Source organism: Chlorocebus sabaeus, chromosome 22 (genome assembly GCF_047675955.1).
Source record: "Chlorocebus sabaeus isolate Y175 chromosome 22, mChlSab1.0.hap1, whole genome shotgun sequence".
NCBI lineage: Eukaryota > Metazoa > Chordata > Mammalia > Primates > Cercopithecidae > Chlorocebus > Chlorocebus sabaeus.
The window spans coordinates 45,445,743-45,463,967 of NC_132925.1; the positions used below are offsets into that span (position 1 = coordinate 45,445,743).

Here is an 18,225-nt window from a genome sequence, read left to right on the forward strand (position 1 = left end):
GAGAGATGATCACAGGTGGCAAAGCAAGCGTGCGGCAGGAGACGTGCCTGGGACACCTCTCATGGCTGTGTGGCCTGACAGCTTTGAAGAAAAGACGTCTGTTGCATGATTTCAATTTGTGGTGCTATGTGAGCCCCTCTGTGGGAGCTCAGTTGTTAGTGCGGACTCCTACATTCACAGATGCTTTGGGTGTATGCCCAGAGCAAGTGGCTTTAGGGGAAACAGGATGAGCGAGGTCATGTGTAGATTGACAGGGCATAGAACACAGAACCCTAGAGGCAGAGTCATGATGCCCAGAAAACCATGAGCACATGCGGTCTCTGGGAACACTAGGGCTTCCTGCTGAGGCTCCAGGATCCCACGGGGTATGAAAAAGGTTTCAGGCTCAGCCAGGGCCAGATGGCCCAGCTGACAAAGGCCACGCTGAGCACTCCTTCTGTGGGGGCAGTTGTGGGGATGGGCTGACGGAAGGTGGGGATTCCCCCATCCTACTTCCTCAGTGCCACGGAGCACTCTCCCTAGCTGGGCCAGGTGTGCACCAGTGGGTGACCTCTGGGGCAGAGGCCAACCATGTAGGCTGCTCTAAAGGATGCAAACAATTGTCTTCAGGTACAGGACTGCTGCGATCTATTCTGCTTGGCCCATACATAATTTTAAAAAGAAAAAAAATCTCAAATTAATTGGTACTGTTTACTTGGCCCTTAATACAGATTCCCAGCTTCTCTTCCCAGGTCAACTCTGGCAAGTCTGGATCTATACTCTCCCAAGGCAACTACTGGCTGGAGCTGGACAGGCACCATGCTGTTCATATGAGAAATGCATTCTGCAGCTTGCCCCCGCTATTCCTCACTGTCTAGCTGCCGGGCCTACATAATTCATGCAGATTGTTTGAGTGGCCACTGAAGGCATCCCAGTTGGTGACTCATCCCAAAATATCACTCCAACGTAATAAGCCTTCTGTTGCTATCCTTACTCACAATGTGAAGGCACTTTGGCACTGTTGGGGTGAGGACATGCTGATGGCCCACTGACATGCAAGGAACAAAGACATGGTCCCCTAAGGGAGCAAGGGAGGAGGGACACTGGACACGCAGGGGCTGCCTAAGAGCCTCTGAAGGCTGTTTCTTCAGTCCCTGCAGGCCAGGGCCTGGGGGCTAAACTGGACAAATTATGTTTTGTTCTTCTCCTAACATCACTTCCATTTACAGAAACTTATCAGACACCAGACACCAAACTAAGCTTTGGTTAAAAGAGGCGTCATCCACACAAACCCCATAGGATGTAGGCCTAGGAGGTGAGTATGTGCAGAGAGCCAGGTGTCTGACAACAGGGAAGGGGGGATCAAGGCAGCTGGCAAGCACAGTCCTGGATCTGTCTCAGGGACTGCTGCAGTGCCCAGAGTGTAGACCTGGTATTGGTTACAGTCTTAACTTTTAAGAAGAAATCCAGATTTTTAAGGGTAAATATCTGAGTTCTGATGTCAGCAATGAATCCAAAGAAAAAAAAACAAAAGTCAAGAGCCAGCGCCCTGGTTCTGAAAGCCATGCTCAATCAGCAGGTGCCATCGAGGCCGGAGTTTGACTCACTGCCGGCAAAGCCTGGAATTTGGTTCTGTCAGAAGAGCTCATGTTTGGGGGCTGCCTATGAGGAGCTGGGTCTGAGCTGCTGTGAGCAGTGTGTGGGGCTTCCTTCCCAGGCTTCTTCCAACTGAGAAGACCTGCTCCGGCATCCCTGTAAGGCAGCAGTCTGTCCACGGCTCAGCTGCCCAACTGCCTGTGTGGGGCTGGTGCTGCCCCTCTGAGGTCTGCTGTTCAGTCCAGGGACCACATGGGAATCCCTCAAATACCTACCACATATGACGGGGGTAAATACCGCCATGCCTTTGTACTGCTGCTTAGAAACGGTTTTGCTCAAGATGAGTCCTCCAAAACTGGGGAAATAGCAGACAGCAGTCAAGTTATCAGAGTTTACACTTACAATGGCCCTGCAACCCTCCACACAAATCACCCTCTCAGCCTGGCTTCCCACCCTTGGTGGACACTCTCCTCTCCTCTACACAAAATATCTGCTGCAGCCAAGCTGGTCTCCCCAGCATCCTCTGCACCCTGCTCATACTTTTCCATCTCCACTTTGAATCTCAACCATTGCAGAAGGCCATCCAAGAACACCCACTTATTGTAAAACAAACAAATGCCTTTTCAAGGGCACACAGCTGGCTGGGCTGTCCCAAGACTCTGGAACCACAGCTGAGATATTCTTTAGCAGAAAACAGAAACTGCAGGAGGATCACCTCATGCCCGCCCCGTGTTCTCAGAAAATGTTGCAGCCAGAAATTGCTCCCACTGGCCACTGTAATTTAGCAAAAGCTTCCCCACCCCTTGGAACTTCTCAGACCCCTGGAGAAGCTAGGTCAATCTGTAAAAGGAGCCCAGGAGCCTCCTGGAAGCCAGGATACCCACTGTATCACCTCTTCTCCCCAAGACTCAAAGTTGGAAAAACCCATCAGAATGGACTGGGGTGGCCCCCATCAAGGTCGACTCCCAGGAAATGGGCCTTGAGAGGGAGCTGGAGGGTGGTGGACCTGGGCTCAGCTGAAGGTTCTAAGGCTCTGGAGGGGAACTAACCCTCCCAGCTGTCTAGCTCCCACCAGTAGCCATGCGTGGCCAGTGACCAGGAGGATGAATAAGTCAGCAGATGTGGCCTTGACGCCGAGGTGGGGGACCTGCCACCTAAGCAGGAGTCTGGGCCAGCAAAGCTCTGGTGGCCATGGCCTGAAAGCCACTGTCTCCCCTGGGGCTCCAATGCACTCATGGGGTGGCCCTGGCTTTGGCTCTTCCTGGGTCCCTGGTGCTCTGGCAAATGTAAACAGGGCAGCCTCTCTTAGAACCGACAAGGCCCAGGGTTCTCAGTGAAAGGGAGAGAAGAAAGTAAAAAGGTATGATTCAATCAGCAATGGGAGTTACTAAAAGAGCCCACAGCTACATTTCACTCCATCCCGGACCCCCAAGGCAGTGAGTGTCACACTGGCTCTAGGGGCCTTCATGGCTGAGAGAAGGAAGAGGGGGCCATGGCCCTGGCTCCTGCTCACCTGCTGATGACCATGGCCAGGATGATTGGGAACCAGCCAAACTTCAGGATCTTCACGATGGGTGGGCTCTGCTTGGCAATGAGGACCCACACGGGGGTCAGAGCCGCAAAGCTGAGGCAGACCAGCGGCGTCAGATACTGATTATCTGAAAGGAGAACAGGGACACACGTGGCTTGTATGGCCAAGGCCAGCACGCACAGGCTGGGCCTGGGTTTCACAAGAGGTGGGCGAGGACGCTCCTGTCCTCGTTAGTTGAGGGGGAACTGCCTTGCCATACTTTTCAAAGAACTTTCACCATCCCAAGAAGTGACTGGAAAAGCTCCTCTCTGTCCTCCATTCCTGCCATATTCAACTCTACTTCTCTGGCAAACTTGCTATTTTCCCCACATAAAGTACCCTGTTCTGCCTCCTCCCACCCTGATGCTACTGTCATAAATAAATACAGTACAATGTATGGAACGCACCATGAGCCAGCACTATGCTCAGTACTTCGTGTGCACAATCTCATCTCACCTTCTCGACAGGTAGCAGGAGGAAGCAGACATGCAAAAAAGGGTGGTTGCCTAGACAGCAAGCAGCCCCGTAAGGGCTACTTATGGCCTGGGTCTATGGAACGCCAGAGCTGGCTGTGGGATGCCACCTGTGGTCCTGCCTGAGGCCAGTCCCAGGCAACTACACGGGTCACCAGCCAGGTAGCTACTCGCGTCCCCGTCTCATCTTCTCCACTGGCGAGAGGCCAGTGAAGACTGGCCAGTTGCTGGAGCAGTCACTGCTGTGGGGGCCCAGGATGAGCCTGACATACTCGGGCTCCTCATGCATTCATTCCTCCCTTTCTGTGTTGTGCTCCGTGTGAGGGTCCCCTTCCGCAAGTGACAGAACAAGACACCGGCGTTCTCTAGAGTGGTCCTCTCACACCCAGCCCCACCCTCCGGAGGGCTGGCTCACTTGCTAAGGGGGCCCAACATTCAGGGGTGCCCAGGCATGGGTCTGTGTCCCATGCACTCTCTCTCTGGTGGTGGTATCAGGAATATCCCCTCCTTCCTTCTCTGCACTAAAGGGTCATGGCCCATTCCTCTGCCTCAGGTGCCCCAGACTGGCTACAGACAAGGTACTTCATGGTAGGAGGGCGTGGCTTCTGCAGGAGATATGTCAGGCCCAGCCAGCTCTAACCAGGTCTCCTGCCCTCTGGGAAACAGCGGCCTGCAGAAGCATCACCTTATAGGATGCTTTTGAATCCAGTCTGAGTTTTCAGTGAGCTATTCACAGGCACCCGCAGGGCCTGCCTCATGCTCTCCCAGCACACCTCCTCAGTGTACAATGCCAGTTCCCAACTACACCCAGCAGGTGCCACAGTCAGCTGCTTACACCTCAATGGGTCAAGACTTATCTAATACAGGCCAGTCCCAGTGACTCCTGAATGTAGCAGAGAGAAGGTCACAGTCTCACTGGAGAGAGGGATGCTCCAACAGTGATTTTGTGTCTAAATCATAAGTCGTGTGGAAATGAGCATACAGTACAGCGTGGGGCAGAGGGAAAGGTTCATGTGATGCCTGAACTCTCACTTATTTTGCAAATCCAACTCAAATAACCCACACACAAACCTTCTTGTTTTAAGTTCAGTTGAGCTTAAAAGTAAAATTAGGTCATCTTATTTCTTACAAATCTCCATCACCACTTAACTAAACTTGGCGAATCTTCCTGGTGATTAAACATGACTGCTGGCAGGCAACACCAGGATGGCAAGGAGACAGTCCCAAAGCTGGGACAGAAAGGGTCCCAGTGCCAATACCCTCTAAATCACAGCTGTTTATTTGTCTGCTTCAGTTGCCAACAGGTAAAGATGGGATGCTTTCCCAAATCCCTGGGCCCACATTCCCATGGGGAGTGATAAATTGTAGCTTTGCTGAGGTTATTCCCTTTGGGCACTTCCTCAACAACTGTCACCGCGTGCCCACTGCCCTCCATTCCTGTGAGGACACATCAGTGTGGCCGACCAGCCTCAGGCCCCACTCAACCTCCTAGTACACCTCTACCCTAAAGGTAGAAGTTAACAACCCATATAAATGCAGGCTTCAGTTGCTCATCCTTCCTAACATGGTTTGGAGAGCTTGAAGCACTTTCCTGAGCACTCCTTGAACTTGTGGAATGACCTCAGGCTTTCCATCTGTAAAACAATTTTTGACTGTAATACAGCAGGGTCCTTCCTGTGGGAATAATGGCTGATTTGAAGGTCACAGTGTCTTAGTCAGTTTTGTTGCTTATAACAGAACACTCGAAACTGGGTAATCCCTAAAGAAAAGGAATTTGCTCTTACAGTTATACCGGCTGAGAAGTCCAAGGTCGAGAGGCTGCCTCTGGTGAGGGTCTTCTTGCTGGTGCGGACTCTGCAGAGTCCGGAGGTGGCGCAAGGCACCACGTGGCGAGGGAACTGAGCATGTAGCTTTTGTGCTCTTCCTCTTTTTCAAAGCTACCAGTCCCACTCCCATGGCAACTCATTAATCCATTAATCCATTAATCTATTAATCCATGACTGGATTAATTCATTCATGAGGGCAGAGCCCTTATGACCCAATCACCTCTTAAAAGCCCCACTTTTCAATACCGCCACAGTGGGGATCAACATGTGAAACTGAGGGAACTCATTCAAACCACAGCATTCCACTCCTGGTCCCCCAAATTCATGGCATTCTCACATGCAAAATACATTCATTCCATCCCCATAGCCCCAAAGTCTTAAATTATGCCAGCATTAACTCAAAAGCCCAAAGTCCAGAGTCCCACATGTGAGCCTATGAAATCAAAACAAGCTATCTGCTTCTAAGATACAATGGTGGTATGGGTATAAGGCAGACATTCCCATCCAAAAGGAAGAAATGGACAAAAAGACCAATAGGCCAAAACCTGAGAGAGCAGACACTGGGGCTTACGACTCCAGAGCTTTCTCCTCTGACTCCATGCCAGGCATCTTCTACACGCTGCTGTGGGGGTTGAGGCTCCCAGGCCTCTTGACAGCCCCCTATCTCCAACCATGGCTGTGCTGTGCTCAGTTCACCCAGCCCTCCCAGGCTGAAGTCGCATACTAACAGCTCTGCAGTCCTGGGGTCTTGGTGGGAGTCCTGCTTCCATGGCTCCACCAGGTATTGTCCTGGTGGAACTCTCTGGAGCAGCTCTAATCCCACATTTCTGCTTGGCACTGCTCTAGTAGGGGAGCTCTGCAGTGGCTCCAGCCCTGAAACAAGTCTTTGTCTGGGCCCCCAGGCTTTGGACAAAATACTTCCAAAACTTGGTAGTGGCTACTAAGCTTCCAAGGCCCTTGCTCTCTGCAAGTCTGGACAACTAGCACCACATGGACCTAGGTTTATGACTTGTACCTTCTGGAGCAGCAGCATGAGCTGCACCCGAGCCATGTGAACCATGGCTGGGATGGCTAAGGAGCGCTGTGCTGGGATACAGGGAACAGAGTCCCTGGGCAGCAAGCTCATGCTCTGGGCCTGTCCCCTGAAACTACTCCGTCCTTCTAGGTTTCTGGGCTTGTGATGGGAGGGGGAGCCAAGAAAAATCTCTGAAATGCTTTTGGGCCGTTTCCCCCTTGTCTTGACTACTGGACTCCCTTTCAGCCATGCTAATCTCCTTAGAAACTGGTGGCTCAGTCACACCCTTGGATTCCTCTCCTGGAAACTCATTCTCTACCACATGGCCAGGCTAAAAATTTTCAAATTTTTCTGCCGTTTCCCTTTTCTCTAGGAGTTCACCAGGTAAACCAAAAACAAAATTCTAAGCTCCATCTCAACTATCTGAATGAACTTCCTCCTCAGCGAGGGCACTCTTAAAATGGAACCTGAAAGACTGGTTCAGGCCATGACGGGGAGTGGGAGTCAGACATGCCTCATTATCCCTCTCTGGCATTTACATCAACACAGACTTTAAGTCTGATAAGAAGCATTTTATAATCTCTTCTCTCTGAAGCCTGCTACCTGAAGGCTTCCTCTGCAAATAAGAACTCTGTCTCCACAATCCTTTTTCTTAACACAGACATTGCTTTCTATTGATCTCAGGTCTTTAGATAAACTCAACCAATTGTCAAAATCAAGTGTGTTGTTTGCTTCTTTGTTTAGAGTTTTTATACCCCCTATCTTTTCCTGGGCTTTCTGTGTCTTCCTTCTGTTCTTCCCCTGGGCGGGCCTTTATCTATGGCATGTGCAGTGGTCCTGCCAGCACTTGGGAGAGCTGCACGTGCAGTGTGTTTACTGAAGTGGTGCACATGCTCAGTAGGGGCAGCTCTCACAGGTCCAGCGCTCCAGAGGAAGGTCATATACCAGTTAAATTTCACCATTTTGCCCTTTCACTGCACATGCTTGAAACCTTATCGGGGATTATGGCTTGCTAACTCCAGGTGTCTTCTGTCTGTTCTAAGACTCCTGTAATTCCAGGCACCAGTCCTGGCCGCTTATTATCTTAGAGGGATGGTTTTATGCCTGCCTGTCTGTTACTCAATGAGTACCAGACAGCTCTGGGGTTCCTCCCTTGTCCTGCTCATTATTTCAAGGGGACAGATTTATAATTCCCTTACCATAGCTTGACAACTGCCCAACACTCTTGGGGGCCCTCTCTCCTGCCTTGCTCATGTCTAACCGCCTATTTTATGACTAACTTTAGAGTTTACCTGAGCCCAAAACTTAAGAACAGCTCAGTGGGAGCATAGATTCAAGTGCCCTGGATATATACTTCAATTAGTAGCAGTTACAAGTGGGATTTTAAGGATAAAGGAAGAGGCTGTTCCTAAGTTGTTCACCAATAATTTACATTAAAATAACATAAGCTATGGACTGACTATATTATTGTTCATTGTAACACAAATTCCAGGTACATGAAGATAATGGGGGAGGCAGTTAGGAACAAAATGCCTTTAAACAATTGCCCAGGTATGGATGTGGGGGGTATGACTAAAGCAAACACCACACTTGATTTTTCAAGTTGCCCACAACTCTCTTTCAAGTGTACTCTCTCTAATAAACTCTTGCTTTGCTTAAAATAAATTCTCTCTCCTGCTTTAAACCTTGCCTGTGTTTGAAATCTTTCCTTCCAGAAGACAAAGAACTGAAATTGCTGCAAAGTTGCCATTCTGGAGTTTCTCCAGATAGCTGGACTCACCGCTGGTAACAATCTTCTCTGGATATTGTTATTTAAGGTTGACATCAGTAACACCCTACTTCTCAGTATCAATTTTTTGCTTTAGTCTACTTGCTTATAGGGAATACCAGAAATTGGATAATTCATAAGGAAATTTCTTATGGTTGTGGAGGCTGAAGAACCCAAGGTCGAGGGGCTGCATCTGGTGAGGGCCTTCCTGCTGGTGGGGGCTCTGCAGTCCGGAGGTGGTGCAGGGCACCACATGGTGAGGGAACCGAGCGTGCAGCTCAGGTCTCACCTTCTCTTTTTATAAAGCCACCAGTCCCACTCCCATGACAACTCATTAATCCATTAATCCATTAATCCAATCACCTTTTGAAGGCCCCACCTTTCATTACTGCCAAGTTAGGGGTTAAGTTTCCAACACATGAAATGTGGGGGACACATTCAAGCAACAGCACATGGGCTGGATGCAAAAGTACCCTTCAGCCTCAGTGGTGACCTGTTCCAGGGCCCCTCCTCCATGGAGCCTTTGTGTCTACAGAAGAAGACACTCCTTACCTTTGTGTCTGTAGAAGAAGCTGCTAACCAAAGCCAGAATGGACAGTGTGATGAGGTCTCCCAGGCTGGCTGCAATGGGCGTGGCAATGTTGTCTGGGTTGACCCCAAGCTTTCGAGCACCAATCACTATACAGATCATCAGCACCCCTGCAGAGAGAGAGGAGAAAGAGCAAACTCAAATCCCAGGGAGCCAGATGGCTCTGAGCAGGCACAGCAGCACAGGATGGGGGCACTAAGTCGGGACTGGCAGATGGCAGGGAGGCTCTCATTAACTTGCCTCCCTCCACCAAGGCCTTGACGTGAAGCCAGGCTGCCTTGACTTTCAGAGCTTCCCACTACACTGGAGGCCTGAGAAGCCTGGGAGAGTTGGACTCCACTTTGTGACCTGTGCGCGTGATGCTAAGGAGTGACCTGTGGCTCCCGAGCCCCCAAATCACCAGGAACCACAGAGACAGGCAGTCCACAGCCCCATGCTGCATGGAGGCTGCTCCAAAGATGCTCGGGTCCCCAGGGGGTGAGCTCATGGCCTCCTATGTTTACTGGCATCCTCTGAGAAGCAGACACCAAGATGGAATCAGCTGGGTAAGAGGTTCATTAGGGACTAGGCCTGTGAGGGAAGACGGGGAGGGCGGGAGGGAGCTGGGAGCACTGACGGACATTGACACAGGCAGGGCGCAGGGGAGGGAGGCAGGGAAGGTGGGGGTACATCTGAGACTGCACTGCATTTCTAGGTGCACTCAGCCAGGCTGTCAGAGGCACACTCGGAGGGCCCTGTGTCTCCCAGGAACAGTCCCATGCTGGGAGCTTGGCGGTGCTGTCCGCGGTGCACTGGGAGGCACATGCAGTGGTGGCGGATTTTGGGGGGCAGTACTGAAGAGGTGAGGCTCACGTTTCCGTGGCCACCATGCCTCCGAAGTCCTCTTTCCTGTTCAGACTGTGCTCTGAAGGGGACTATCACACATGATATCCTAGTCCCCATCCACAGCCTAGGACTTGACTCAACAGACTCTCACTTGGCTCTCTAAGAAGATACTCTGTGTTGTGGCTATTGGCATTTTAACACTTTACCCAGGATCTTGTAACTCTAAAAACAATTACAATCACCACCTGATACCATCCTCAAGCTGCCACTACAAGCCGGTTTGTGCCTGGCCTGATCTTGTGAACAAGTCACAGCCCTGTGTCTCCTTCTGAATGCCAGATATAAGTGAATCTGAGTTTGCACGCTGAGTCAGCGAGCTGGGGACAATCTTGCAGGGACCATTTAAAGGAACACCAGTGGTTTGGGGACGCCTATTGAAAACCACTACCCTGAGGCTTGTGTGACATCCTCTTCAACATTGCCTGGTGAGGTAACCGCAATGCTTCTGAACAGTCATGGACAATACAGATTTTGCTTATGTTGCTAAGCTTCATCCCATCTCCAGGGCCCCAGTTTCCCCTTCTGTAAAATGGGGAGCTGGAAATGGTATTCTCTATAAGCCCCTGCAAAGACAGGGCTGGCCTTCTAGACTGTTAGACTGTGTTGTTTTCAGGAGACTTTATGCTGAGGGTCTCCTGGACTCCTCTTCTCTGGAAAGTCTAGCACATTCATCCTGCCCTATCCGTGGACCAGGCTGGGTCATGGCATCCACCATCTGTCCATGCCTGTGCAGGCTGTGACTAGGAGCCAGCCTCAGCCAACATCCTGAGTAGGGACATGTGGTTTGTAAACTTGCAGCTGGGCTTCGGCACAGTCCTCTTCTGGCCTACACCCTCCACGCTGGCTCCATGCACTGGCACAGGAATGGGGCTGATCAGCTACCTGGTAGGTAGGAATGAGAAACCTCAAATAGTCCACATGGGTAACCTACAGCGAGCTGAGCCCAGAGGGTACTGACTGAGCAAGTAGGTGGGGGAATGGATCATAATAGGTTCAATTATGAAGTTATCAACTTTTCCTTCTTTCACTGCACCAAAGCAAGACATGTGGTCTGCAGGATTCACACAGATACATGACCCAGGAGAGAGCTGGAGGAGAGTCCATTCATTCAGCTAACATCTGCAAGCTGGTTATAAGCCCGGCCCTGGTTTAAGTGATGACAATAACCAACAGGCTCTGTTCCCATCAGTGGAAATGCCTGTCGGGTGTGGGAGAGACAGTACACAAGTGTATGAACACATCATTTGAGGTAAGGTGAGTAAAACAGGACATTAACGTAAAGCACGGCTGGAACGAAGGTCACTTTAGTGTTCATCAGAGGAAGCCTCAGGACAAAAGCGACATGTGGCACTCACTTTAGTGTCCTGTATATTCACAGCTTATTGTCTGCCCCTGAGCTAGAATATAAAATCAAAACACATTTTGTTGACAGTATATCCCCAGCACTACACGGTGCCAGGCACACAGCAGACACCCAGCAACAATTAATCACCAATGGACAACGATGCAGCGTGGCCAATGTGTGGTGACTGCTTTCCCCGCACATGTGTGAGTCCCAAGGAAGGAGGTATGTCTGCCCACATTTCTGTCTCACATGTGCTGCAGATACATGTTAAGCACCAGCTGTATCTGGCATGAGAAAGGAGCAGTAGACAGCAGGCAGAAACTACTGGGTCCCCACTCTTGAGGAGTTGACACTTTAGCAGGGAGGTGAGGCAGAAAGATGATACAACAAGACAATCTGAGCTACACAAGCAGAGCCGGGGCACACGGGAAGGGGAGACAGCAGGTGGGTGCATGTGGGAGGGTGGTGCTGTGCACTCAACACTGCTATCCCCCTAACCCACACGTTGAAATCCTCGCCCACTAGGTGATGGTGTTAGGAGGTGGGGCCTTTGGGAGGTGAAGTCATGAGGATGGGGGCCCCACGAATGAGATGAGGGCCCTTATGAAAGAGGCCCCAAAGAGCTCCCACCTCTCTCCACTGTGTGAGGAGAGCGAGAAGGGCCAGCTGCAGCCTCAAAGGGAGCAGCCCTGAGGCCAGTCCCGTGGGTGCCCAACCTTGGGCTCCAGCCTGCAGCCCCGTGAGGAGTAAATGTCTGCTGCCACCAAGGTGCCGACTGGGGGCTCCGTCACAGCAGCCACAGTCTCCTCAGACAGGTCAGAAAGGCCTCTCTGAAGACATGAAATGGAAGCTCAAACCTGTGCCTCGCCCTCAGGACACTGCAGCCTCCAGAGCCCATCACAGGCCTGTGTGTAAGGTCATGCTCAATAAGTGTTTAAAAACCAACAGGCTGACTGCACAGATGAACAAGCCTGCTGTGTGCAGGTGTCAGGCCTTGGCATGGGAGTGTGACCAGCTGAAGAGATCTGCAGAGCAAAGACAGGTCTTTACATAGCAGAGAGCAGAGGCGAGTGGTGGCTGGAGCGGCACACACCCCTGCCTGGCACAAGGCGGGCCACGAAGACCCAGCTGGCTCATCCCACTCCGCCAGTGAGACCCCTGAGCCCACCATCAGTCCCATTAGCGGTGGGACTCACACCCCAGAAACCGAAAACACAATGAACCCTGAGGCGGGACCTCAGAGGAGCAGGGGGCAGGTGGGAGCTCACAGCTGGGGCATGGCTCACCCAGGGCAAAGGCTGCAAGGAAGGCAGTGAGGACACTGCTGGCACACAGCAACTCCACCTTGGCAACATCCACTTCCTCTCGAGACACCACGCCCAACAGCAGTGCAGCCACAGCAGCCAAGAGCCCCACGACAGTGGCCTGCACCTGTTGGACAGAAATCAGAAGCATGAGCGGGGGGCCCCTGGGGCTACAGCCACACTCCCTGCCCTTCACACCTCACTCACTGCAAGGGGCCAGGTGCCACACGCTACTGCCTCCTTTCCCTTACCCTAAAATCTCACAGGCCCTCACCCCAGGAAAAATTACAACCACACCTCACACCTGCCTTGAACCCAACTCCCCTGAAACCATGCTGGCCACCTCTGCTCCCTTGCTGGGCGCCGCCTTCAACAGCAGAATCTATTTTTCCACCTTCTGCTCAGGCTTTGGTCAGGGGTCTCTTGCTGGCAACTCCCCTCTCACTGGTCTGAGCAGAAGTGCTCTGCAACTCCCAGCAGCGCAGACAACACACCTCACTTGCCATGTGGTGCACCCCACAGCACAGAGCAGCCACATGGGAGGACTTCACACACTTTTGGTCTCTCCCTTGGCATCCTGCTCACACCCTCCCCTTCCAGGCTCTGTTCCCGTCTCCGTCTTGCCGAGCACACACCACAGCCTGTGCCAGGAGCTGCCCTGACCTGGACATCAACACTGGCACCTCTAATCCAAAATGCTGACCTGGAAATGTTATTAAAGAAGGACACAGAAACAAGGAGCTCCACCATGTACAGAGAGGAGAAGAGTGATATGGTTTGGCTCTGTATCCCCACCAAGCCACATGTTGAATTGTAATCCTCAGTGTTGGAGACGGGGCCAGGCAGGAGGTAACTGGATCATAGGGACAGTTTCTCATAGTTTAACATCACCGCCCCCCCCATCCCCCGCCCCTTGGTGAAGTCATCAGTGATAGTGAGTTCTTATGAGTTCCAGTTGTTTAAAAGTGTGTGGCACCTCGCTCCTCTCTCTTGCTCCTTCTTTGGCCATGCAAAGTGCTGCTCCCCTTTGCATTCTCCCCATCCTTGGAAGTTTCCTGGGGCTTTTCCACAAGCTAAGCAGAAGCCAGCATCATGCTTCCATGCTGTACAGCCTGTGGAACTGTAAGCCAATTAAACCTCTTTTGTTTATAAATTACCCAGTCTCAGATATTTCTTTACAGCACCGTGAGAACAGACTAACACAGAAAAGTGGTACTGAGGAGTGGGGCACTGTTATAAAGACACCTGAAAATATGGAAGCAACCTTGGAGCTAGGTAATGAGCAGAGGGTGGAAGAGTTTGGAGGGCTCAGAAGAAGACAGGAAGATAAAGGAATGTTTGGAGCTTCCTCGAGACTTGTTAATTGTTGTTTGTGACCAAAATTCTGGTAGTGATATGGACAGTGAAGGCCAGGCTGACGGTCTCAGATGGAGATGAGGATCTTTTTGGAAACTGAAGCAAAGGCTCCTTTTGTTATACTTTAGCTAAGAACTTGGCTGCATTATACCCCTGCCCTAGGGATCTGCGTAACTTTGAACTTGAGAATGATGACTTACAGTATCTGGTGGAAGAAATTTCGAAGCAGCAAAACATTCGAGATGTGAACTGGCTGTTTCTAATAAGCTATGCTCATATCCATGAGCAAAGAAATGATATAATGATGTAAAACTGGAATTTATATTAAAAGGGGAAGCAGAGAGTAAAAGTTTGGAAAATTTGCAGCCTGGTCATGTGGTAGAAAAGGCAAACCCACTTTCAGGGAAGAAATTCAAGCAAGTTGCAGCAATTTACATAAATAAAAAGGAGCCAAGTGCTAATAGCCAAGACAATGGGAAAAGGCCTGGAAGACATCTCAGAGACCTTATTGGCAGCCCCTCTCTTCACAGGCCCAGAGGCCTAGGAGGACATAATGGTTTCATGGGCCAGACCCAGGGCCCCTGCGGCCTTGCGCAGCCTCAGGACACTCCATCCCACATCCTAGCCACTCAAGCTCCAGTCATGGCTCAAAGGGACCCAGATACAGTTCAGGCTGCTGTTTCAGAGGATGCAACCCATAAGCATTGGTGGCATCCACATGGTGTTATGCCTGTTGTTACACAGAGTGCAAAGTTAAGGCTTTGGAGCCTCTGCCTAGATTTCAGAGGATGTATGGAAAAGCCTGGATATCCAGGCAGAAGCCTGCTGCAGGGGCAGTGCCCTCATGGAGAACTTCTACTAGGGCAGTGTGGGGGGAAATGTGGGGTTGGAGCCCCCCACACAGTTCTCACTGGGGCACTGCCTAGTGAAGCTGGGAGAAGAGGGTCACCATCCTTCAGACTCCAGAATGGTAGCTCCACCAGCATCTTGCCACCATCAGCCTGGAAAAACTGCAGGCACTGAACACCAGCCCATGAGAGTAGCAGACAGGGCTGAACCCTGCAAAGCCCCAGAGGCAGAGCTGCCCAAGGTCTTGGGAGCCCACCCCTTGCACCAATGTGCCCTAGATGTGAGACATGGAGTCAAAGGAGGTTATTTGGGAGCTTTAAAATTTAATGACTGCCCCACTAAGTTTCAAACCTGCATGAGGCCTGTAAACCCTTCCTTTGGCTGAATTCTCCCCTTTGAAATGGGAGTATTTACCCAATACCTGTATCCCCCATTGTATCTTGAAAGTAATTAATTTGTCTTTGATATTACAGGCTCATAGTTAGAAGGCCTTGTCTCAGATGAGACTTTGGACTTTTGAGTTAATGCTGGAACGAATTAAGACTTTGGGTGACTGTTAGGAAACCATGATTGTATTTTGCAGTGTGAGAAAGGCAAGATCTTTAGGGGGCCAGGGGTAAAATTATATAGTTTGTATTTGTTTCCCCACCAAATCTCATGTCAAATTATAATCCCCAATGTTGGAGGTGGAGCCAGATGGGAGGTGACTGGATCATGGGGGTGGTTTCTCATGGGGACCCCTTGGTGCTGTCATCTACAATGAGTGAGTTCTGCTGAGATTTGGTCCTTTAAAAGTATGTGGCACTCCCCCACCACCGCTCTCTTGCTCATTCTCTGGCCACATGAAGAGCTGGCTTCCCTTCTGTCTCCCACCATAATTTTAAGTTTCCTGAGGGCTCCTCAGAAGCTTCCTGTACAGCTTCCTATACAGCCTGTGGAACCATAAGCCAATTAAATTTCTTTTCTTTATAAATTACCCAGTCTCAGATATTTCTTTATAGCAATGCAAAATGAACTAATACAAATAGCTAGTTTTTTAAAGCTAAAAAATGCTCCCCAAGTTAATCTATGTAATTCCAGTCAAAGTCCCAATAAGATCTTTCATGGCACTTCACAACGCATTTTAAATTTCACAAAAATGAGTAACTGTGCAAGAATAGCCAAGACAGCTTTGAGAAAGGTCAAAGAGGGAGTTGTGGTATATTCATGATCAATGTGTATTTTAAAGCTGAAGCAATGAAAGCAGTGTGGTACTGACAGAAACAAACAGATCAGCAGGACAGAACAGAGTCCAAGAATAGAACCATGAATATATGAATATTTAATATATAAGAATGTAATCATGAATATATAGTATGATAAAGGTGGCACTACAAATCAGGATGGAATGGGTAAATATTAAACAGAGTAAGAAAAACTTATTATATATTACATATATAAATGTAATATATATTATGCAGAATATATAATATATATTATATATGTTATATTTTAGGAAAATTCTAAATAAAATCTCAATATATGTATAGTATAAACCTTTTTATGCTTAAACAATATATATTAAGTTATATATAAAACTTTATAACATATAGAATATATATGATTATATATATTATACATATACACACAAGTCCATTTATACACTGGACTTCATTGTTTTAGACACTAACTAGAAAAATGTACAAGGGTTATGGATAGGCAACTCACAGAAAAGAAAATACAAACGGATAACAGATGTGCATAAAGATCATCTTCTCTAGTAGTTAGGAAAATTCTAAATAAAATCTCCATTTGAAGGTATCTTATTCATTAGCAGCTGATGCTCTTCTTCCTCTTTTAAAAGGTAAATGCTGTCTTATTTTCTACTGGGGTCTCCCGTTCTGAGCGCAGAGCCTGGCACTCACTCTGCAGGTACTTATACAGGCTCAGTGGACAGATGGATGAATGGACAGATGTGTGGGTGAATAGGCAGGTGGGTGAATGGGTGGGTGCATGGACCAATGAACAGATGGACAAATGGATGAGTAGACAGGTAGGTCGGTGGGTGAGTGAGTGGCTGGGTTGATGGATGGATGGATGCACAAGATACACTTTGTTTGTCAGATTAGGTAAGATTAAAATTTAAAACGTTGATAATATAAAATACATATTGACAAGTATGTGAGAAAATGGTTCTCTTATACATTGAAGGGGGTCAATATTGGTACAGGAATTTGGGGGGAAACTTTGGCTATAATTTATCTATATACCTTATGAATCAGCATTTTCTCCAAAGAAACATTTACGTATGTGTACGAATCATTCACAGCTGATATTTACTGAGTGATATGTGCCATGCTCAAAGTAATTTTTATTCAGTAAGTCATTAAGAGAAAAGTACAAGTCACAGAATTGTGTGTATAAAACTTTTTATGCTTAAACAATACAGAAAACCATATATATTATCTGTGGGCACACACATATATATGGTGAATTCAAAAAGTAGTTTAGAAGAATATTTTCAATGCTAATGAAATTGCTCAAATATTTAGGGTAGGGCTAATTATGTAATACTAAGAAATAAAATAGTTTTTAGTCATTTTGGAGGGAAATCTAGAGCTTTGAACTGTTCACACCCTTTGAACTTGTGGGAAGTTATCTTAAGAATTTCATGCACGAAGATACTTTCATTGCAGTATAATCTTTCAAGTAAGTCAAAGGCTAGGAAGACCTCAAGGCCCCGCTCAGTGGCAGGGTTCAGGGAAGTGGGCAGGGCTGGTGCTGAGTGGACTCCCAGGGGACTAGCTCTTAGTGGCTCCCCTTTGGTCACTGCTGCCTCCCCACATTTATATAACAGAATATGCTGAAGTTCTTAAAAAGTCCAATGAATAAAACTTATTGCACGGCTGATGATTCAGAGTTAATTAAGCTTTTTCAAAATGGAGGAAACAAAATTACATTCATGCTAGGATTGGGACTATATGCTAAGCCAGTGCCTGGCCCTGAGCAGGGCTTCATAAACATATGCTGAGAATCGATTATGTGGAAATGTGCATCCATATGGACAAAGATTTTATGGAAAACAGTAAAGTACAACCAGTGTGACTTGTAGTTGAGGCATTTATTACCTGCCCCTTGCTAGACCTTGTGTTAGAGGCATCCCCAGCATCTCACTCAACTCTGCAGTTCCTCGGCCACAGGGCATGGTACTAGCCTGTGAGACTCGGCTCAGCTGCAGACAGCAGACATTTAAACACACAGCTACAACCAGGGCAGCCGCAGCAGCACGCATAAGGCACCAAACGCGTAAAAGGCAGAAAGAGATACACCTGGTGTCAGGTAGGAACTTACACCTGAGTGGAGCCTTTAAAGAGCTTCAGGGGCAGCTGAACTAGAGGAGAAAGGCCCTTCCCAGGAAAGATGCTGAAGGTCCATGGCAGGGAGGTGCGAAGGGGTGGGGGCTAGGCAGGAAGCTGGTGAGACAGCGCGGCCAGGCCCACAGTTGGACGAGGGGAGCCAGTGAAGGAGAGGAGGCATAACTGACTTTGGGTTTTAGAAAGGCCACCGGGGTGGCCAGGAGGAGCTGGAGGATTCCTGGCCTCGTAGTGGCTAGAGCAGTACAGAGGTCTGCCATCATCCAGGCGGGGTGGGGGGGAGGAGGAGGAGGAGGATGATTCATGCACAACTCGGA

At 49.1% G+C, this 18,225-nt stretch overlaps 1 protein-coding gene across 4 annotated transcripts in view; it reads right to left on the reverse strand.

The window, feature by feature from the left end:
* SLC41A3 (solute carrier family 41 member 3) overlaps nucleotides 1–18,225 on the reverse strand; it is an 80,411-nt gene that overhangs the window by 10,233 nt on the left and 51,953 nt on the right. For all 4 annotated transcript variants that reach the window (XM_007985526.3, XM_007985523.3, XM_007985524.3 and 1 more), the window contains 4 exons: nucleotides 12,333–12,477; nucleotides 8,780–8,926; nucleotides 3,089–3,233; nucleotides 1,851–1,930 (listed from right to left, as the gene is read on the reverse strand). In XM_007985526.3, the coding sequence (XP_007983717.1) occupies nucleotides 1,851–1,930; nucleotides 3,089–3,233; nucleotides 8,780–8,926; nucleotides 12,333–12,477 (517 nt within the window). The remainder of the gene's footprint in view (nucleotides 1–1,850; nucleotides 1,931–3,088; nucleotides 3,234–8,779; nucleotides 8,927–12,332; nucleotides 12,478–18,225) is intronic.